The following is a 23,783-nucleotide window of genomic DNA, read 5'->3' on the forward strand; positions in this document are numbered from 1 at the left end:
TCTGTTATAGGGCACTGGGCCACCATGCAGCCTGATAAAACATTTAGTGAACAGTTCGATCCAAATGCCTCATGGGGTCGTATGCATGGATTTTTGCAGAGCTGTCCTCGGTAACATTGCATCTCCAAATGCTGTCAGACATCAGTTGTGCAGAATTAAACCAGAGCTTCTTACACTACTGGAAGTCTGTTAGAGTCTCTTCTCATTACAAGGAAAAAGTTGAAGTGAGTTATGGACTGTATTGGAGTGATATTATTTCCAAATACACTCTCATAAAAACACATGTACCTGTTTTGGGAACACTGGACTTAATTTTGTAGTCTAGACAGGGTTTAGAAATTGGAGTTCAGCCTCTCTCTGTGTGTGTTTTCTTTCCTGCAAGCAGATTACTCTGAAGGAGCACTTCAAAGAAAGTGAAAAAGTGCAAACACACATGCTTCTCTATAGTGCTCATCAGGCCACAGACATTAAACGCTCAGCAAGGAGACGAAAAAAAAGATGTGACAATGTGTGTGTTTGTGTGGGTTTATGATTGTGTGTGGCAACAATTTCCAGTGTCACCGAGGGGGCTTTCCCTTATGTGAAGTGTGTATATGTCAGTTTGTGTGTGTTCGCATATTAAGTGTAGAATCTGAAAGCCTTTTTCGCTTATGTATAACCCCCCACGCACAAACACACAAATTCTTCAGCAGGTATTTGCACAGTGTGACTTCTTTTTGAGAGAGAAAGAGAAGACACTGGCCTGATAAGTTATATAAATGTTAACAACAAATGACCCCAAACTCGGTTTCCTTAAGGTGCCATCCTGAGACTGGCAACACTTATTCAGTCTCCACAGACTCCCCTATTAATAAAATATCCAACTGGATCCAATATCCAAGTGGGGTGGATTTTTTAAATAAATTTTTTTAAAGCTAATCCACCTGGATAATTGTGTTAGGAGTATGGCTATGCTGATTGCCAGGTGTCCTGCTCAGAGTCTGCAAGACCTCATCCACAACTATTAGACATTAAACATTTCACTAAGTGTGTTTTGTTGAAGCCTTTGGAAGCATTTTTAATGGAGTATTTCATTATTATGGGTTGTTGTGTGGTACAGAACATCCAAGAAATTTGCTTTAGTTTTATTGAGTGAAATTCAGGTCTTTTATTAGTCTGTTACGTAGCACTATTTAGTCGATATGCATGTCTCTCTGTTGCACCTGGGTTGTGTATGAATACACCAAGCTAACTAGTGTTAGCTAATAAATTAGCACTCCCTCCATTATATCCATTTAAGGTAACATCTGGCTTCTAGAAAATGATCATTGGTGATTGTGGTGGAAACACTGGCAGGTGACATCACAATGTCTGTGTCCATCTTTTATGTCGTCTGTGGCCTTAACCCAAGGTTTAAGACTGGTATCAATATTTTAAATATTTATAAATACATTTTGGGGGTTATTTGCAGCTTTTATGTTTGATCAGATGATGTAGAGAAGACGGGAAATCTGGGAGAAAGCCCTGGGGGCAGACGTGCAGTAAATGGCTATGGGGCCGAATCAAACCCAGGCCTCAACTTTATGGCATGTGGGTTGCCTACTCAACCCTGTGTGATAAAATGCTTTTCTTCCTTTTTTAAAAATTTGTTGAATACCAAATTTTTTTTTCTCCTGGAAAACTTTTGGAAGTTTAACCAGTCTCCTTTTTGTACCAGTCTACTGCCAGCTCAATGTAGAGTCTGCTGGGCTCCATCATGTAGGCACAGAGAATTTTCTACCATTTATAGCAGAAAAGAATGAGTGATACAACTGGTTTGTCTTATCAGGTGCTACTTTCCGATGTTTACGATGGCTGTTTAGCAATGGTTTCTTAAACTTGCGTAAAAGAGCTTCTTTGTTATCTGACATGTGGTCTGTTTTTTGCTTTGATTATATTGTTAGAAGGCATTTTTTTTGCCAATGTTGTCTCACCATTAACTGATAACCCGACTTCATTACCATATAGATACGTCTACACAATCCAGCACACATATTCTCTGCCTGCTCAAAGCCAAGGCAATTTTCTTTTAATCCACAGAGTGCATGTACACTGTAAATCCTAAGTTTGGAGAACTCAGAAATTAAGGAAGCTGATTATTTTTTAAGTTTTACAATCTTAATGTTAATACTGAAACAATCATTCATTACTCTTGCATTAGAAATACAAGTGAGTGATTCCTTGGGCTTGAGCATCAGCCATGCAAATTCTCCACCAAGATCGCTAACCCAACTGTCCTGTGTCGCTTATAGTGTTACAGCTGTGCTATTTTAACTTGAATATAAATAAAATGCCACTGGAACGACTGAGCTGTAAACATAATAAATATAGCACAGCACTGAATGACAGAACATGCATAATATTTTAAGTCCACAACTGGCTACTGCAAATCCACAACTGCACACTGGCGTTTATTTTTAAATGAACAAATGGTTGAAAATATTAAATAATTAAAAGTTACAGGTACTTGGAGAGAAATGTCACAAAAATCTCAAATATTTAAGTAAACATTTAACAATATTGTAAAAAAAAGTAATTAACACATTTAAATTGATTTGTTTGCACTTTCTTGGTAAGAAGTTTTCAAATGGCTGCTGTAAATTAACTTTTATAAGCCTGTTTGTGCGAACAGGTCAAGGAGGGTTACACAGCAGGGGTCTGCTGCTGTCTTTGTCTGTGTGGCAATCGCCATCAGCCCGCCTTATGTTACTACAACAAGAAACAAGACTTCCCAATTTCTTGTCGTGTCACAAGCCTCCTTCGTTCTCAACCGCCCTTTTCCGTGGCTTAACCCAAAAAAAGAGCCTTTTGCCTCTAAGCTGGGTGTTTCTCAGAAGATGTAACGCAATATTTTTGCTTCGTAGTTGGTGTGTATGCGTGTGTGTGGTATGCCACACAGAGAACATCTTAATTGATCAAGATAAGGGACCAACACAGTGAAATACTCAGGAAATGATGACCTGTGTGTGCAATGTGTGACTAACGTGAAAGGAAATGGGGACGAGTCATATCGTTCATAGCACCTCACCCACATTTATTTACCTGCACTCACACCTATCCTGCTTCTGCCCTGCTGATGTATAGTGTGTCGTGGAAGAAAATAATCCCGCATTTCATTATCATTATTAATATCATATCCAAAATGTCATCTTAATCCACAGAATCGCACAGCAAAGTGCAGATTTGGTCAGCAGCTTGACCTTTAATATAGAGAGTGAATACAGTATCTGAGCAGGGAGCTGATTAATACATGCACACAGGCACCAAGCACACACGAAACACAATGAGCCCCTGTCCCAGATGATTGGGATTATGAGGTCTGTTCACATCTGCTTCCTGCTGTAAGCTTTGATCCAGGGTGGGAAATTACCAACAAGCCGATACCGGTAAATGCAAAGCATTTATGCGTGCATGCGGTTGTGTTTGGACTCTACAAATGTGCCTGATCTCATTGCTTTTTGGTGTGAATTATTTCATCACTTTCCTTGGCAATGATGTGGTTTTTTTTTTCTTTCTTTTAATTTTTTATTATCTAATAAGCTTAAGAATTGGGTTAAATTTCAGATTACTTTTAGAGAAACGGAATAGATTAAAGGCAGAGGAGAGGTCATGCTGTGATAATTAAGTTCACTCTCACTCAGCTTCAGACCCTAATATGGTCATATTTGTCAGGCACAAAACTGTGGCTGTGAGCACAAAAGCCCCATCCATCTGCTGTTCAGATCTTGTTTGTGAGGGGCAGCCAATAAGAAGAAAGGATGGAGGAGCTAAAAGACCCTGTTCAGGACAGAATATGAGCTGAGGGGGCCATTAAGTATTCATTTTGAATACACTCAACCAAGAGCTGAAAGTTGTAATTTAACCATTCTGTTCATTCTGTTTTTTCCTTTAATTACATATTTATTGAAGGTTTGTCTCCCAGGGTTTTTTTGCCATTAAAATGTGCATGAACCAGCTAAACATCTAAACACTTGTGCAGGAAATCTTTCTACATTCAAAAGTTGTCTTTAGACTATTTAATTTTCCACTTCCTTCATTGGGTTGTCCAACTGTATTCCAGTCTCTTTTCCTTCCGCTTCTGCTTTTATTTTGTTTGGCCTTTGTTTTGTCTTTTGAAATCACAAAGCCACTAACACGGTGACTCATTAAATCGGAGGAAGAAGTGTGAGTAGGTTTTGCTGCATGTCTGTCTACAATGATCTCTGTACTGTACATGCATGGGTGGCATTCGCAGTCCCAAAGGAAGTGGGCACTCAGGAGTAATGGTGGTTTTAAATGTGTGCTCAGTTCAGCACAGGTGCTTCCCGCAGTGCATTTCAATCATTTTAACTGCATGTACAAGTTAAAATCGCATATATGGTTACAAAATATTTACTTGAGATTACTTTAATATTACATGATGCTTGTGCATCGTCATGATGGACCTTTGCAAAAGCACGGTATACCCCACTTATTCAGCCAGATACATTAGAACTGAAAATGAAAGTGTGACAGGAAAAAAGGAACGCCCAATGGCTACTGAAAAAAAATCATTCTGCTTTGTGTCACTAAAAGTCACTCTTGTCGCACCACTGTTTTTCATTGTGAGATTGTTTATGCTCTGATTCTGTCAGTGTTCCACTGACCTATATTGGCCAGTTGCCTTCAAGTGTAAATAAGTGCACTGTGCATATGAGCGCGTATGTTGAACTTGGTTTCTCATGCTAAGTTGTTTGACGTTATCTTTGAGATCTTTGACATTGAGGTCCGAACCCCTGACTCATTCCAGTGCTCAGGGTGTGGTTTGATGTTATTTCCTCTGTTAATGAGCATGATTCATAAGCTCTGTTTAACTATAATGCTACTAACTAATAGCAGGCACCTGACATGCTCACTTATTCTCTGAAAGCTGAGTTTTTATTACTTTGACTGCAAAAACATCCACAGAAATTCAGTTACAGTGGTCCCTCGTTTATCGCGGGAGTTGCGTTCTAAAACTAACCCCCATATGTGAAATCCGCAAAGTAGCCAACTGTATTTTTTACAATTATTATAGATATTCTAAGGCTGTAAAGCCCCTCACTACACACTTTATACACTTTTCTCAGACAGGCATGAACATTTTCACACTTTGGTTTGATTATACAAGAGAGAAAAGGCACCCGCAGGTGCCTTCTGACTCTGCAAAACGTATCATTGACATTGTTGTGTTTGTTGAGGAGAAAACTTACAAACATACAGTACAGCACTTCAGAGTCACACTGGTAGCGATCAAAGATTTATGTAAATTTGACAAGCTTAATGCATTCTGTACTGTACAGGAGACACGGCACGAGATTGATTGATAATGGTCTAAAAAAATTGTGTAACCCCCCCCCCCCAAAAAAAAAACAAAAAAAACCCACCAGAACATGTAAAATTGCACTAAAAGAATCCGCGAAACAGCAAGGCCACGAAAGGTGTACCGTGTTGTAGCGAGGGACCACTGTATTTAGTTTTAAGTAGCAGCTGAATAGTCAGGTGATGCGGTTTTTGCTGCCATTCCCCATTATTAATATAGGAAATGGTGACAACTAGTATTTTTGCTTTTGAAATGTTGTTTTAATCTACTTATTTTCCTCTGTAAATTGCCTAGAGCAGGGGTCAGCAACCTTTAACACCCAAAGAGCCATTTGGACTAGGTTTCCACGCAAAAGAGAACACTGGAGCCGCAAATACTTTTTGACATCTAAAATGAATACAACACTGTATATATTGTTTTTTACCTTTATGCTTTGTGTGAACAACTAAGGGGTGTTGCTTATGAAATCTATGAAGTGCTACAGAGAAAATAAAATTTTATGTAATTAACACATTTTGAACTCTTTAAGAAATATAACAAAAGGAAAGACACCCAGCTGAACTAAAATGATCCATGTAGTAAACAAAAACCGCTGTGAGCCGCCACCCTTATATTGTCTTTGGGCTTTTGGAGCCTTGACCTGACTTTTAAAAAATAATTGGAAAAAAGCACTATGCTGCTAAAAAATGAAAAATAGATATTTGCAAAATTCTGCCTAAATATGTATTTTATCAGGTTAATGTGTGTGGCGGGGCGGGGTCTGCAGCGCCGCTGCAGGGGAGGCGGCTGCACCTGAGCGGCACCCGTAATCACGCCTCGCCGCTTTGACGTCTGTGCTATCTATGCTGTTGTTGGTGTGTGTCGGGCTGTGAGCTGCAAAGCTACAGCCGGCTGTATGCGTATAGCAACCGTGTGTGAAAAGTGGACAATAAAGAGATGCTGAAAAGCATGTTCATGCAAACATCGTCGGGTCTGCCGTGATATGTTTACAATGGGACTTCTGCTCCTGAACCTCTGCGCACAGCGCCTGCAAACCGGGGCTTTCATCTTTACGCAGGACTGTAACCTGTCATCTGTGAGGCGTGAGCGGTGTGTTTTTAACATGGTTCATGGTGGAGAACAGCTGCTGACATAATGTGTATCCGAAAACCCATAATTGGCCTACCTGGGGTTGAAAGTCTCCATAAATGCACGGCGTTTCGGCGGGTACACCGGCTTCCGCGAGTGTGGCGCTTATTTTGAGCGATGAAAAATAATAAAATATATATATTTTTTTCAATATCACAATAATCTTCCAATTTAGAATTACAAGTTAAAAAAGAACTAACATAAGTAAAATACTTCAGCTAAATACTTCTAATTTATTTTCCCAAACCACGCTGAGCTGCACTATAAGGACTAAACTGCATGCGGCTCCGGAGTCGCAGGTTGCCAACCCCTGGCCTAGAGTATAAAATGTTAAAAAATACCAATAGATAGTTTCTGAGATAAAGGTTGAATAAGCCTTTTTGAGCTTTTTAAAACAAAAGCTGTATATTGTCAATTTTAAGACGATGAAACCAGGGAATAATAGATGTTTTTGCCTTTGAAATGAAGAAATTGTTATATCTGATCAACCACACAGTTAATAATTTAATTGTTGCAGTTCTGAAATGAGCTCATCTCATTGGAGCATAACAAACAGAAATTGGTTCTGGGTCTGAAAAGTGAAACCAACACTGAAGTCATCCTTTTAATGGTGACTCCTGTGCTTGGAAAAAGACTGCTGATTACTTGATGCGCTCGTTCACTAATTTCAAGTAATGCTGAATACAACATAATGGCCGCTGTGTAAATTATAGTCACTCAAGAAATAGGGGGGGGGGGGGCTGTCCAGAGTATGCTTGTTGGCTAATGACTTGTCAGTCAGAAATCTTTAGACAGTGAGCTTGCAGCTTCTCAACCATTCATCTGGTTTGAAAACGCCAACATGGCAACGGCAACAATGCTTATCTTGACAAGGTTTGTTTAAAACATTTAAAAAAAAAAAAATCAATGCTCTTATACTAATCAATACTAACAAATTAATAAAGGATTAGACACTCATTTGTAACTGTGTCAACAGTGCCGTCTTTGCCTCCCACAGTAGATGCACAACCCATAGTAGCACTGCAGATAGGCAGCCACTCCCCTCACTTCCAGCTGAAGTTGTCATTTTCAACACTAAACATCTCAATGTGAGATATTTTGAGAAGCCAGTAAAGGTCCTATCTCAACAACAGTGAAATAAACGTTAACCAGCCATTTAACAGTTAACAACAACCAGATAGCTACATTAGCCTTTTTGTTAAGTTGTCATTAAGGTAGCAGCTAGCAGCTGTGGCTAATAATGATTGATAATGTTCATGTTGGAGATGAGTAGCAAACATTATAATTACTGCTGCTTTTATATTAATGCAGTGTTAACAGAATAATGGGCCTTGAAACGAGGAACCAAACCTATGTAAAGCGCGTGTTCTCGACAATATTAACAGGTCTGCAGTTTGTTGCAATCCACTTGGCACTGTGTCAGTCAATATGTCCGAGGTAGACTTACTGAGCCCCCGATGCTCCGTGAGTGGTTGGTTGCAAGCTGGGTTACGCGTTAGCCAAAGTGCTAGCAGCATCCCCGGCTAACCTATACATCGCGTCAATGTGATATTTTAAGTTGGAAGAGCTTCGGTGAAAACAAAATTCCTTCCTGCACAATGTGCATAATACTTTGTCGGCCAACTGTTCCGTCTTGTTATTTTTTTTTTTTAATACTCAAATTTCCCATAGAGAGGGCCAATGTGCATTTATCCTCTTCCAGATTGAGTTGATTGGCTCAGCTGGCCGTCACTACCAGATCAACTGCCCATTTGCGCATGTGCAAAGGTAACGCTACTTGGACAAACTGCCCGAAATGCGTTGACAGAAACATTTCAGGAATTTTGAGTCATTCTGCACCCAATATGCGTTAATACCGTAAAAAGTTTTTGTATCGAGTTAATCGTGATGACGGCTTAATCTGCGTTAACGTGTTAATTTTGACAGCACTATTATTAACATGAAAAAAAGTTGGGGCAAAACTCACTGAGTGTTTTCTATTCATTTTTTTTCATTCAAAGAAAAGCTTGAATATAAAACATCAACATGCTGTTTTATATTAGGGGTTGGTTTTTAGCTTTGGCTAAAGCCATTAGCTTAGTAATGATCTTCTTGGTAAGAAAGTCAGTGAGACGGAGACGGTATATTTTCACAAAATGTCAAGCTGTTCCTTTAATATTTCTGCTGTTGTTGCTTTGTCTTAGCCACGTCTTTCTTTATAACTGAATATGACTTTGCACTTGTGCAGCCTTTTACTGATCGGGGACATTAATGCCACAGTGAAAGAAAGGCAGAGAGCACACAGATCAGGCTGATTGAATTGTCTGAGTGAGGGAAGCACAGCAACAAACTCACACAGACCCTTTTAGTCTCCATGCTGTAGCAGTGCATCTTTTCCCCGCATGCTCGCAGCGCGGGAGATGGATTTTTCTGAGAACATTGTGAGGAGTGACCTATTTTGGCGTGTGTGTATGTGTGTCTGCATGGAAGGTGACCGTCAGTGCTGCCTCTCTGCCAGTAGCGCTCAATAACCGCACTTCCTGGCCACACACATTCAAAAACCTTCTCCCCTCTGCTGTAGCAGGAAGAGCTTATTTTCTGCCAATCAGCTGACAAAGAGTTGAAGAAACAGAATGTGCTTGCCTCTATGTATGTGTGTGAATTATTCAGTGTACCAGGGAAGTACATTGATGCTGACTTGTTCAGCCAGGAAACAGAAAGTAGGTTAGATCCACTAACAACTACATCTAAAGCAATCTTTCTGTCTCCATCATGATCTCTGTTGGCATTTTTAAAAAAAAATCATTTTCTTAATATTTATACTTCCTCAGTCTGCTTCTCATCTCAGTAACTGCCCTGGCATCTTTAAGCCATTTTAGGCCAAGTCATTGTGAAGAAATGTGTCTGTGAGCACATGTGATTCAGTCACACCCTCAAGAGGGTCTGTGAAGTCAGCCCTGGGCTGCTGGGGGCACTGCCCTGCGTGTGCATGGCAGTGGAAGTCAAGCGTTCACAGGAAATTGGCCAGCTCATTCACACTGTTTAACTTCTCAGACTGATGGGAAGTAAGTGATAGAAACGGACATTAACAGAAGGTAGAAACAGAGTACGGAAGGAAACTGGGCAACGGGAGACATGTGAATGCTGGGAAAAACTAGAAAAATGAGTAGTATGGTAACAATGATAAATGTGCAAAAAAACCCATTTATTGCACTGAAGTTTATTTTATTGCACCAAAAGAACATGATAAAATGGAGGAAATTGGAGCCCTGTAGATATTGGAGCAATTCGACCGTTGTCTTCAAATAAATGCTAGTGAGCTTTTGTTAGGTAAGGTTTCAAGATACATCGATTTGCAGTCAGAGCCACAACCATCCAGTGGTTTCAGTGTGGTCTTGCCTAGAAATTGTTCATATTACTCACATGTATTCTGCCTGTGGTTTTCTTTCCTTTAATGTATAAGTGGTTTAGGGGGATCATTTTTTTTGTGTGGTTAGGGCCATAAGTGTGTGGACACTGACACAATTTTTAAAATTCTTGCCTCTGTACACCACCACAGTGAATTTAAAACGAAACAATAAAGATGTGATTAGAGTACAAACTAATAACTTCGATTCAAGAGGTGTAATTACTGTTTAATTACTTTTAAATGCAGCTGAATTGCCCCATTTGCAGTGCTCTTTTCTCATGTGACTGATCTACATCATTTCTTAACAGATGTGCTTCATCCCCGATTAGTTTAACAAACAATAATGTGGCACTTCAAGGCCAGAGGTGCTTTTCTAACTGTAAACCAAAGTACATCAGATGTTCTGTTGTTGGCTGCAAGAGGAAACATCTCGAGCTTCTGAGAAGTCTACTACTGTTATTTTTCATGGCATTCCCACTAAAGTAGATTGCTGTAAAATTACTGTTAGCTTTAGCCGGAGTTGTGCATAAACCCGAGTGTCAGTTATAGAAACCATTAAACATGCCCTGAGTGTGGGTTACTATGTTACTTGTGCATGCACCGCTTCGCAGTTTCATTAGGATCAAATTAGAAGCTTTTGAGTAATCTTGACAAACGCAACCCAGCTTGTGAACGATGACGAAGCGTGTACTGTCAAAACGTAGCCTCGCTTTCTTCTGCTTCAAACATCTGCAGGTGAAGGTTTTGCTAGCTGGCACCTCTTGGTGAGTGGCGCCTAAACAATCAGAGCCCGCAAATGTCATAGTAGGTGACCAATTTTTATTTTTTATTTTTTAAAGAAAAAGGCAGAAGCTAAAACAGAAATGTATTGAAAGCATTACGTGATTTTAAAATTTCAACTTTGTACACGAGAATGATGTGATGACTTTAGGGGTGTGAAAACCACAGGACCTGTCACAAGTTTTTCCGAGAACACAGCAGTTTCCTGTGGTGGTACCTGTGTTTTTCATTGTGCTGACATCTTTCCTGAGGGTAGAAGAGTTATAGGCAGTTGTATTTCTTGGTTTAAAATTGCCACCAGTCATTGTTGTGATCAGCTGGGATGAAATCAGTACAGTACTGCTGAAACTCTTAAGTTGGCATGAAGTTTATTTAACAGCTGATTCATTTTAAGGCATATATCAACTAGCGCTGAATCCTGGTTCTCATTTGTTTAAACGTGGTACTAAATGGATTATTCTCTGTTGAATTTATATTTATTACTGTTACAATAAATCAAAATCGGCTTTATTTTTTTCTTGCTTAATTTCTCCCACCCAGAGGTGCTCTTTGGCAGAAACGATACATCCACCGTCTGCTAGATAACAAACAAGACTTGAACAGAGGAGTGCACTTGAATCCCAATAGAAACAGGGATATTTACTTTTCTTCGCCCCCACCTTCTCCATTCAGAACAGACGCTAGTGTGAAGCGACGGAGTACAACGGGAGCTTGTGAATAAAGTCGGGAACAAGAATAAAAGAACCCATTAGCTTAGTTATCATGAGCCTCTTGAAAGCCTCGACTCTCTCCTTGTCCTTTGCTTCCCCTTTCTCCCTCCATCTTTTCCTGCTGCCTTCGCTTTCTTTTTATATTTGACCTCAGATCACTTTTTCTCCTTTATCTGAACTACACAAGCTCTGATTTCCTCTTTTTTTTCACTTGAATTTTCTTACACTTCACTTCTCTTGTTAGTTTGTTTTATAAACGTCACACTCTTCAGTTCTTCAGACATTGAAATTATTTGTGAGAGGACACACATGCTTTGGTGTGTGTCTGTGTTGTATGTAAGAATAATTGGAAATAAAATTTAGGACAAGGTAAAGCAGCATTTTATTTTTTGTTAATCTGTAGTGATACTGAGTGATAAATGACAGTGAAAGAAACATGCTTAGTTTGAACGACAAAAGAAATATGTAAACAGTGCAAACACATCTCTCACAGTAAACATAAATCGTGGAGAGTTATGGCTGTTTTGAAATTTCCTAAACTGCCACATTTGTAGTTTGTGTAAAAGAAACAAAAAGCTCAAGAGTTGTTTTGTTTTTGTTTTTTTCAGCTAACTCCCTTTTCTGGGCGAGAATTTTTTGCACAAATTGCCTTTTGATTGAAATTGATTGAAATAATAATTTATATGATTTTCTGAGTGTCTCACATCATTGATGGAAGAATTTTGGCTCATGCTTTTTTACAGTGTTGTAGTTCATTGAGGTTTACAGCCATTTATTTATGCACAGCTCTCTTAAGGTCCCACCACAGCATTTCAGTCAGGTTGAAGCCTTGACTTTGACTGGACCATTGAAACATCCTGATTCTTTTCTTCGTCGGCCGTTCTGTTGTAGATTTGTTGATGTGCTTGAACGTTGTCCTGTTGCATGATACAATCTTGATTTAAGCTTTAGCTTTTGAACTGGTGTTCTCAGTCTAGACTCTAGAATAGTTTACAGAGGAGTTCACGATCAGTGACTGCGAGGTGCGCACGTCCTGTGGCTGGAAAAATAAGCCCAAATCATCTCCCCTCCACCGCCGTGCTCTATAGTTGGTATGAGTTGTTTGTACAGATATGCTGTGTTTGGTTTTTAACAAACATGGTGCTGCGCAGTATGACCAAACAGCTCCACTTTGGTCTTGTCTGTAAAAGGTCATTGTTCCAGGAGTCTTGTGGTTTGTTCAGATGCAACTTTGCAAACCTAAACTGTGTTGCTATGTTTCGTTTTGTTTTTATAATAAGAGACTTCCCCTTTTCAACGCTTCCGAACAAGCTATTCTTGTTCAGTCTGTTTTTAATTATACTGGGGTGAACTTCAACATTTAACAAGCTAATCGAGGCCTGCAGAGTGTGAGTGTGAGATGTAGCACTTGGGGCTTTTTGTTTGTTTGTTTTGTTTTTTCCAATTTCTCTAAGCATTGTCTAATCTTGTGGGGAATTTTCTGGAACATCTCCTCCTAAGAAGATTGTGGCAAGATGTTAACCCACCAGAATGCCCCAGAGCTACAAACTGCAAATGAAACTTTTGCCTTAATTGACAAGTTTGTCAATTAATCAGGTATATTTGATTAGCAACACCTAGCTGCTACTTAACCTCTTAATTACTATGGAAGCCGTGCGGGTGTGAGCTCAGCTTTTCACAGGACTGATTGGAGTACTGTTAACATTTTCTTCATCTAATCTTCTTCTAATATTATAGAGGTATCTTTTTACTCTGCCTCAAATCACATAGGCTTTCAATTAAACAAGTGGTTTTAACTGGTAATAATATTAGTAATTATAACTAAGGACTGATACTGAAACAAGTGCCTTTATAGGGTTGATCTTTTGTTGGTTGTTTCATTAATTCATTTTCAGTTGTCTGTGTAGTGAAGAGGGGAAAAAAGCCATGTTGAGTTTACATCCATTGTTGCACAACTTCTCAGAAAATATGCTAGCGTTGATTAAAGGAACTGATACATTTAAAGGCATATATTTTGATGGAGTAGACAATTTGGAAGCAGTTCCTAGTTGCCATTCCTGTAATTGTTGTAAGTGACACTCCACAGACAAGTCAGCCTGCTCTATCAGCAGATTAACAAGTGATAAATAAAGGCGCTGTCAGTGAAGATAGCGCTCTATGATGCATTCGTGACTTATAACTACTGGTTTTGCATACATGCTTTTAATTATATTTAAGAATTTCAGTATAATTTTACACATTTGTTATCAGTGACTGTGTGAAACCTGGGATAATAAAACGTATCAGTTACAAATATTTATGATTGTTATTATAGTAAATTTGTGTGTTGCTAATCCTTGTTAGCTAAAAGCTAAAGTTTCAGATTGCCAGGCAGGTTTTACTACTTTTGGCTCTGGGTTATGTCACTGAACAGGTATCCTTAAAATGTAATCAAGAAGCCACTTGCTGTCCAAAAAATACCTTTTTTGTGTCTACCATAAGAAGATTGCTTAACGGTAGGGTTGCCTTATAGCAGCATGATAGACAGTGAGTGAACTAAGGACCTTTTATCATCTCACAGAATAAGATTATGAGTTACATCGAACTGTGAACGATGCAAAGCTATCCACTGGAGTAAAAACTCAAAGTTTAACTACACATTATATACCTCAGATATATTTAAAGAAAAAGAAGACTTGTAATTTCAACATTACATCTCAGTTTTTCTACATGATAAAGAAATACTGCTGTAGTAAATTAAAAACATCTATCAGCTTGTCTCCCTTGGCTTATAGAGTAAGTAGCTCATTGCCCAGACTGTCTTGTAACTATAAAACAGAAGATACCAGAACTATCCACCTAAAAAATTAAATTAAATTGAAATAGAGCTCTTAAATAGTGAAACACTGGAACGTTTCTGTCATTTAATTCTTTATCTCTTATTTAATTATTTTGGTGTGGTTTGAATGGCCATGGGGGAAGTACAAAATTGACGCTCTCCTTCACATTTTCCAAAGCCATACAGTGGGCCGATATTGAGTCTGTGCCAGGTCGATTCTGGCCCTTAGGCCTTATGCTGCACACCCCTGCCCTAGAGTTAATTTTGCAGAAATTTTGAGTGTAGCTGCTGTTACTGCTTGGTTTGTCCTAACTAACTGGCAGATAATATATTCTGTCATTCAAGATTAAAATGGGTGATTAAGGGGGCAAAAAATCTGTACGCCAGGTGCCGCTGAATGTCTAAATCCACAGGATTTAATGGGAAAATGAATTTGATTCCCCGGGTTTCCTGTAAATGAAACAAAAGGGGCTACAAAGGGAAGCTACTTATCATCATTACTGCCTGACTTCTCTACTCGTTTTGTGTCTGTGTCTGTGTGAGAGTGTGTTTGTGTGCATGTCTGCCCGGGCTGTGGCCCAACACAGAAGCAGACCTCTGTTGCAAATGTAATTCACATGAGGCCAGAGGAGCTCTAACGCTATTACCACACACACACATGCACAGCTGTGTTGCCGCCCACGGTCTCTGTTTCGCGCTCCTTTTCTCTCCGTCAGTTCGTAAATTAAATTTTGAAAAACTGATCATGTCATTGGGGGGATTGGTGTGTGCTGTGCTCAGAAAATATAAAAAGATTTAAAAGACAACTTTCTGGAAGTCAGAAATGCTTTAATTATTTACGAATGAAGAAAAAACTGATGCACAGAAACCACTACCTAATACTTCTGTAAGCATTGTAGATTTTGAAAAATCAAGTGTAGTCTTTTTTTTTGAAATGTCACATTTATTCTATGCTAATATGTCCACTAGCACTGAAGTTGTTACAAAAGTGAAATGAAGAAGAAACACAAGGAGTTGGGGTGTGCAGTGCCGTGCTACAGTAACAGGAGGAAAGCCAGAGAGAAGAGGTGGGACCATTTTTCACACGAGGCTCCAGAAGCCTGAACGCCCACGCCGACTTTCTCAGACTTACAGAGAGAGAGAGAGAGAGAGAGAGAGAGAGAGAGAGGCAGGAAAAGTGGAGAGATTCCTAATTTCCTCAATGTCTGAATAACCAAGAGGAAAGAGATTAAACCAACTTCAGAAATATCTTTTTTTTTTTTTAAGGCCCTTGAGAGTGACACCATGCAAATGCTATCTAACTTCAGCAGCAACAGTTTTATAATGGCACAAAAGTTTTGCTGTGCTTTTGAAGTTTCTTTAGACTTTCACTGTTAAACTCTTAACTTAAGACCTGAATGAAGATTAAAAAAACAAAGGAGGATTCAGAATAGGCTTAATAAAATGTGGTTCTTTAAATTAAAATTTTTTGTCCTCTTCCTGATGTCATTTTCTATCACAGTAGCAGTTGTCTTGACAATAAAGAGACTCATTGAAAAGTCATTTTATAGTGTATTAAGCTGCTTTTTTTTTTTTAGCTCTGCTCTTTGCCTACGCTGTCAGATTCAGTCTTCTGTGGCCACAAATGGTACTTTCAGTGTTGAGTGTAGGTCACCTTCATTTTGCAAACGCCCGAAGCCCAACACATAATGACTGTAGTTACACGAGTAAACAGAAGAAAATATGGCCCCTGTATAGTGTTCTCCTTTTGTAAAGAGATCCTCATCCTTGCCTGCAGTGTTCAAGGACAGCTAGCTAAGCTCTGGCCTGCTGTCACACAAGAGACCCACGTACTTGTGCTCTTCCCTTTTCCCATTAACTGAGTGTGTCTTCATCAGTGTCAGCCACTATTAGATTTGGCCACACTTAACTTTATGCACTGTCACACAGAGAGGACTGGGAGTTCGTGTGTGTGAGACTGTGGTGTAATGGTATTAATAGTGATGTCAGCGTAGAAGGACGGATAAAATAGCATTTCTGTGTTATAAATGGGAATAACCAGCTTGTATCTAAGCTAAGACAAACACTGAAGTGAAACATGTTTCCCACAGATTTAGTTTCGGTCTGGCTCGAGTGGATGCAATGAAAGAAGGCGCACATGCTTTCTTAAATGAACAAGGATGCACGGATCAAACCTTTTCAGCTCCTTGCACGCACTCGGGCTTGGAGTGGAGCTGACGGAAACAAGTTGTGGACATAAAAGCTTGCAGTAAAGGTTAAAATACGTGGCTGAATATATTGCAATGTTTACAAGTGCTCGATGTGTACACCTCTGGACGCATGGTATATGTCCTACGATAGTCGACCCATACTTTTGCAAGCATGTCTAAAGTCATTGCAGCCACTGCTGTTGTTATGCTACCTACCGGCAACCACGGGAACCTCACGAATCCCCTGGAAAGGTATGTGCCTTGATCATTACTGGTGAACACCTGGGGAACTCGCAGTCACTATGTAAAATTGGTCACAAAGAGAAATGCTGGTACACTGAGAAACTCTTTGCAATTGCTTTGGTTGCTGCCGTTGCCTGTAGTTGGCATGAAAAATGCAGACTTGTCCTCAGTGACTTGGCAACTACTCGTCAAGTGGTGGTGAGAATGTGAAAAGCGTGACACGTGACGGGTGGCCTTCAGAATAAGAATGAAATGTGTTGATTGCAGTGTTAAAGCGAGACTTTTTTTTTTTACTTTGAAGGCCTGGTTAGTATTAGTAGGCAGGTAGAAGGCAAGCATTTGCAGTTCAGCATCTTCCATACAAACTACAGGCAACGTGCTAGCCAAGTTTTTGGTGCCTTGATCTGGAATGTGGGCTGGTAATCAACAAATAAACTTTCACAACAAGATCGGGGTTATTTCCCACGAATATGTGAATTGTGGGTGGTCTTCTCTCAGACAGATAAAAACTAAAAATGAAAATGCTGTAATGAGTTACCAGATATATACCCCGGTTGACAGCCTAAAGAAAGAGTATGTTGGGAGCACTGAACACTGTCTATTAACCATCATCTGTAAGTTTTATTTTTTTGTTTTGTGTTGGGGATTTTAGCGCTGTTGTCTAGTGCTTGCTTTCTCATTTGAGCTCACCAGTTTTCTCTCTTGAGTGATACTGATGTTGATAGGCTGACTTGTGTCTGACTTGTATCACTGATTGACCCTGCTGTCTTATCATATTTCCTCTCAAACAGAGGCGCACCAGTCATTGCAATAATCAGTGTTTGAGTTCTTCTATTTGAAGACCAGTTCATACTTTTAACCACTTCACATGGTAAATGTCTAACTGCTAAAGAGAAAAGCAGTGTTTTACAGTCTATGTCCTGTTTTCTTGTTTGTTTTTAGCGGTTACGACGGTTATCTACCAAATACCGGACAGAGAAGATCTACCCGACCAACATAGGGGAGAGAGAGGAGAATGTGAAGAAGAACAGATATAAAGATATACTGCCATGTAAGTCATGTTCCACAGATGAAAGATTCTTTCCCACAGGACATATTTGAACTTATCAGAAACAGGTGAAACTAATAAAAAATTTATGGCCATGTTACTTTTCGATGTACTTTTCTTGTATGTTATACTGGCAACTCGGTGAATGGAGCCACTGCTGATTTATCCACTTTCTTTTAAGAAAACAGGATAAAAGTTGGGGTTGGCATGTAAAGATGTCAACTTTTTTCTTTAGCTTAGAATTTATTTCATAGCTTCCACGTGATTTAGTTCTTGTTTTTTTAACTTTCAATGTATTCAATCAAAAATTAATAGACAAGGCTTCTTCATACTAAGAAGACATGGGGAGGACAAAGGGGACAAAATGAGCAAATTCTGGTAATTTGGAATACCCAAACCTTCAGACCTTTGGAGACGCTACTTACCTAGTTAACTCTGAAAAGGGGAGGAGAATTGGAGGTGCACAATAAATTAACTTTGGATTTTTATGGAAACTTTTTGGTCACACCATGCCTTTGCATTAATGCGCCTCCCTGCTACGCTACAGTGCTGCTATAAACAAGGATTTAAATGGAGCCTAATGTTTAGCATTGTTGTGGGTTTTGGTGGTTGTGTGCTGCCTATGAGTAGGTAAAAATAGGCGTGGACGATTTTTGCTTTACTCCTTCCGGTTGGCATCTTGTTTATCAAAATGCACATCTGGCCTTTATGTATGCAAAGATCAAGGCCAAATGTGCTGCACTAGCTTATCATTCTGCATCTTTTTCATGACTGTAGTTGATAAACACACCGTGCTTTCACTTGGCGTTTTGATCAGAAGTGTTGCCTGACAATATAATCTATATGAAACTTTGCTCCCTGCATGACAAGCAGCTTATAAGCGTCACGCACATATCAGCTCAGCTTTAAAGGTCACTGTACACCAGAGAAAACGGTGTTCAGTTAAAGGTGGTAACAGCCCCAACAAATGTCAAATATCTTTTTAGATATTGTCACCTGCTCGTGTTTACTTTGAGGATTTTATTCTAACTATTTGGTTAAATGAATGAAATTTAGAAAATAACAGAAAGTATATTTAGAGATCCATTTATAGCAGCTACAGCTACCGTAGGTCATGCAATGGTTTCCTACACAGAGGTCTTGCGGTACTTAATAATAACCTCGGGGGGAAGCTTACGTGACCCAACATCTGTCCTACTTTTTATACCTTTATCCTGCTTTTCTCCTCTGTCCATCCATCCATTCATTCATTAAGGCTTTTAGTGAATGGGTTGCTGACAAGGCAAAGGAAAAACTGGTTCATCTGTGACAGATGTGTATGCGCACACACGCACTGTACATAAAAATGGAGAATAATACTGTGTCCATTATATCACATATTTTACTTGTTCCCACCTATATCCTCATTCATTTTTTGTTTATTTTTGTTTCAATAAGAAGAAAATGTTTTAATAGAGAAAATATTTCTTTCCATTTCCTCCCCAGTTGATCACAGTAGAGTGAAGCTGAAGCTAAAAACAACCAATCAGGACACAGATTACATCAATGCTAACTTCATTAAGGTAAATGTCAAGTTACTTTACCATGTTCTCTGGCATGTTGTTTACTGTTTAGTGGAAAAGTTCTCATAGTGTACTGAGTCATGTGATTAATCCTCGCTGAATGTGCTAATATAATTGATCGGTGAACATGTTTTCTCTGCTTTCAGGGTATGGATGGCCCAGAGGCCTATATTGCAACTCAGGGTCCACTGCCGAACACTGTCATCGACTTCTGGAGGATGATCTGGGAATACAACGTTGCTGTGAGTTTTCCTTACTAGAAGACTGGAAGTCAATGGATGGAGATATTTTTTTTGTTTTTCTCATTGTGAACAATTGAATCGTGTATCTAAGTGCTGTTTTTGAGCTAAAACGCTGAAGGTAAAGAGAGCAGGAAAAGTCTGATGTGTAAATCCTTACAGTTTGGATGTACTTGATGGGGTTTTTTTTCTTCCCGTCTTCATTAATAGACTGGATATCTGATTATTGGCTTCTTTGCAGTGATTTGATCCAATTTCAGCAATGTAAACTTTTATCTACTGAGGACTTAAATGGAATTAAAAAGCATTGATTTGATCTTTAAAACTAGAACCTGGTTATTTGCCAATTTATAAATAATGGCATTTATAATATATAATAAATAAAATATTTTTAAAAATGATGAAGAGATCAAAGAAACACCCTTCAACCTTCTTGTTGAATAGTTTGTCCACCAGAGGGCGGAGTTGTCTGAGCAGAGCATAAACAAGCAGAAAAATGACTACACATGTCACACATAAATATCAGCTGATATATCGGAATGTTGGATTCTTAAATCAGTAAATAGTACTGTCGATGTTGATGCTATACTAGTCTCTGAGCGAGTCGGCTTGCTCGAAATGTTACTTTACATTAATATACTGCCAGTAAAACAAACCTTTCTAGGCTCTGTAAGGGTTACAATATATAAGGTTAAGGTTAGGTTATAGGTTATATTCTATAACGGGAATGGTAAAGCAGTTCAGTTCAATAGTTTAAAGATGTCTTTTTAGTAATCGAGCTCTATGAGGGGGGAAAAATGCTTCGGGGTGTTGCGTTGACTGTTTTGTTGCAGTACTGCGAGTGACCACTAGAAGAGCACAATAGCAAGGGCAAGAGGTGGTGCTGCAAGAGCTGGAAATGGCACCTTAACAGTGCAAGTATTTGGCAAGCTAGCCACAAAAAGCATAAAAACCGCTGTACTGCTGGAGGATCTTTTGTTAGCAGGGTGGCTGAAGAGGAAGAGAGGGTTTATTACCTAATGTGTTTTTGCAAAATGCTGCAAGAACTGGCCGCAGCTAACAGAAGACTTTTTTTTTTTTTTTTAATGTAAAATTGAATTCTGCTTTTTTTGTTTGTTTGTTTTCTTTTAAATGAGCGCTTACTCTTTCCAAGAGTGCAGATTTGGAAGAACAAAAGGTTGACATTAGTGGCGGTTAAATAAATTAAGTGTACGAAGTAAGACTGTAATAATGAAGATACTCAAAATAAATATTTAATTGTGTCGTCAGGAATTAAGAGGCAGATGGAGAGTGCTTATGCTGTAACCAGATGGACAAAGATGAGAAGAGGGAGGGCTATGATTAGGTTTAACTAGTGCTATGAAGAGGGATGAGTCTGCAGCTTTGATAATTACTCCTGTAGGATCAAAGGGAATGACCTGAAATGCAGCTGCATGGAAATGTGCGATCAAACGTGAAGGATGCTCTGCTTAGTTTCTCTAACTCTTAAATCTGAGCACGCAGGAATGAATAAAAATCTGCGTTTTTAGTTTTGAGAGCCTAAATGTTTATATTGTAATCCTTCCTTTTTGTGTCTTCGCAGGTTATTGTGATGGCGTGTCGAGAGTTTGAGATGGGAAGAGTAAGTGTGCACATTTTTGCACATGTAAAATCACAACCGCTTTTCTTTTTTCTAATAAAAAAATGTTTGTGGAAAGAGACGATGTAAATTCACACTGATCACTTATTTCGAGCTCTATATTGCTTGCACGTATGGCTATAGTAAGCACATAATTAGTCACTTATATCTGTCACCATCTATGTTCTACATGTCACATTAATTGTTTATTTTGAATCTGAAAGTGTGTGTTCACAGGAAGCTGTGGTGTCTGTCTCCTATTTTGTTCTCAGCCAATGCTAACTTTTCTTCTCTGGTTAGAAAAAGTGTGAGCGGTATTTCCCGATGCAGGGGGAGCAGCCTATGAGCTTTGGCCCTTTCAGAATCTCCTATGTAAGTAGACAAATCTGTGATGATACAGCTCTGTCTGTGTGTGTGTGAGACGAGTGTCTAAAAACAAAAAGAAGGCACGTAGCAGGTCTGGGTTTTGGGACTGCCTCTTTTCTCACATGTTTTTGTTTTCTAGGAATCAGAGCAGGCCAGAACAGACTACTTCATCAGGACTTTGACAGCACAGTATGAAAATGTAAGTGCTTTCTCTCGAGGCCTCTTCATTAATACCTAATGTAGTTTGTCAAGAAACCAGTCTAAAGTAAGTGTTAACTTTCAGATAACGCTACATCACAATAGCGACAGGATTGCCTACAAATAAACTTCATATCCACATGTTTTCCAACAAATAACAGCTGTATATAAGTCAACTTAGGCTTGCTTTTTGCAGCCATAAACCCAAAGTCGCCCTTCAACAGCTTGCATGCATCTAAACGCCAACCTTTAAATTTGAGTTTGAGAAAAAAGGAGCCATTTGACCAGGAGCCAAATGTTACACGCAGGACGATTGGTGCATTAAAAAATTCCCGTTTGTGCTGAATGACCACAAACATCCTTCAGACGTCTCAGGCTGTTGCAGTGCAATATCCTGACAGGTCTGCATAGACAGTCACAGTCACGCTGCATTCTTGTTTTTTTTTTCTATTTGTTTGTTTAGGGGTTTTTTGTGTGTGTGTGTGTGTGTGTGAGGGTTTGTTTGTTTTTGTTTTTTAAAAAACATCCAAACAAAAATAAAACAGCTGGTCATGCTCCAGATCTGATGCACCGTCTTCAGGCTTGAATACTGCAGACTACAGATGCATCTGGAGAGAGCTGTTTGGGTTAGTTTGAAAAACCGTTTCCTTTGTGGACACGTTGGAGGTCCATGGGGTGGGATTATACTTAAACTCTGTGTCAATAAAGTTTTTTTTTTTTTGTTTTTTTTTAAAGATTCAGTTTGGCAACATTGTTCATGGCATATCATAGTTTCACTCCTTCACCATTGAACCAGCTTTCATCTGACTCTCCACTCAGTTATCAACGTTTGTTTTCCTGCAGGAATCTCGTAGGATAACGCAGTTCCATTATATGAACTGGCCGGATCATGACGTCCCCTCATCATTTGATTCCATTTTGGATATGATTGGGCTGATGAGAGAATACCAAGAGAACAATGATGTCCCAATATGTGTACACTGCAGGTAGTTATGCATGCATCTACTCTTAGCTGAAATTGAGTTAAAGGGGTTTTGTTGTTTTGGTGAAATTCAGTTAATATGTGAAATATATGAAATTTCTAAAAATGGATTAATGTAAAATGCTTAATTGCTTTAAACAAAGCAGGTTTTACCCAATTTACTGAAGCTGGAGACTTCTAGGCTTCTAGTTCTAGGCTTCAAATGTAAATATTATCAGTATAGTACAGTAAGAAGCTTAAATGGTAAAGTTATCAACTTGAGTGTAAACAAAAGCAGAATAATTACAAGCCCACAGTTTCTAGTTTTCTGCTGCGCACATGCATAGGTGTACACACACACACACACACACACACACACACACACACACACACACACACACACAATGCACACACTCGTCTCCATGTGTGTGTAATCAGCTATAATGAGCAGCCTGAGGACATTTCCTGGTTCCTCTGTTACACAGCAGGACTTAAAGCTGCATCTCTGCATCTGTTAAGATGCTTTGTGTGGGTTGATGTGCGCTGTTTGTGTGGAGAAACGGTACTCTTTATAGTAGCAGAATGCTTGCTGACAGCGTGAGATCACTTTTTATGATTTTTTTTTTTTTTTTTTGTGTGTGTGTGTGCTTCTGTGAGGCTCCTGTCTCCTTCCTGTCTGGATGAGGTGTTATTACACACATGCAAACAACATACAAAAAGAGCAGATGCTTCTCAGTGATAGAAATCTAGTTAACTAGTGCACTGATACAACAAAAGCTTATTTGTGTATATGTGTGTGTTTCCACTAATCACAGTGCAGGCTGTGGGAGGACAGGAGCTATCTGTGCTATTGACTACACATGGAACCTCCTCAAAGCCGGGGTATGTCACCACACACTTACCTGTGCAAATGTACACATTAGAGCGATTTTAACATTTCTTTTAATTCTCTTTTAACGTTGTAAAGAAAATTCCAGAAGATTTTAATGTATTCCGGTTGATCCAAGAGATGAGGACACAGCGACACTCGGCTGTTCAAACCAAGGTTTGTTGTCTTAGCTTTCATTACAGATGTAAATTAATGAAACGGATGTTTATACAGAGCGATAATTTATTTACTAGTTCCATACTAGCACAGAAATGCTAATCAGTCCTCAGAAGCTTTAATGCTGCCAAGCACAACCATGGCCCTGAGGT

The 23,783-nt window shown here is 39.2% G+C and overlaps 1 protein-coding gene across 6 annotated transcripts in view; it reads left to right on the forward strand.

Annotated features, from left to right (window-relative positions):
• Positions 1-23,783, forward strand: part of ptpn12 (protein tyrosine phosphatase non-receptor type 12) — a 54,090-nt gene that overhangs the window by 6,608 nt on the left and 23,699 nt on the right. For all 6 annotated transcript variants that reach the window (XM_087830320.1, XM_087830319.1, XM_087830321.1 and 3 more), the window contains exons 2-10: positions 17,537-17,645; positions 19,128-19,204; positions 19,351-19,446; positions 21,026-21,064; positions 21,362-21,433; positions 21,567-21,626; positions 22,469-22,611; positions 23,402-23,468; positions 23,554-23,631. In XM_087830320.1, coding sequence (XP_087686446.1) covers positions 17,537-17,645; positions 19,128-19,204; positions 19,351-19,446; positions 21,026-21,064; positions 21,362-21,433; positions 21,567-21,626; positions 22,469-22,611; positions 23,402-23,468; positions 23,554-23,631 — 741 coding nt within the window. The remainder of the gene's footprint in view (positions 1-17,536; positions 17,646-19,127; positions 19,205-19,350; positions 19,447-21,025; positions 21,065-21,361; positions 21,434-21,566; positions 21,627-22,468; positions 22,612-23,401; positions 23,469-23,553; positions 23,632-23,783) is intronic.

This window comes from Neolamprologus brichardi, chromosome 17 (genome assembly GCF_056152115.1).
Source record: "Neolamprologus brichardi isolate AB-2024 chromosome 17, ASM5615211v1, whole genome shotgun sequence".
In the NCBI taxonomy this organism is placed as follows: Eukaryota; Metazoa; Chordata; class Actinopteri; order Cichliformes; family Cichlidae; genus Neolamprologus; species Neolamprologus brichardi.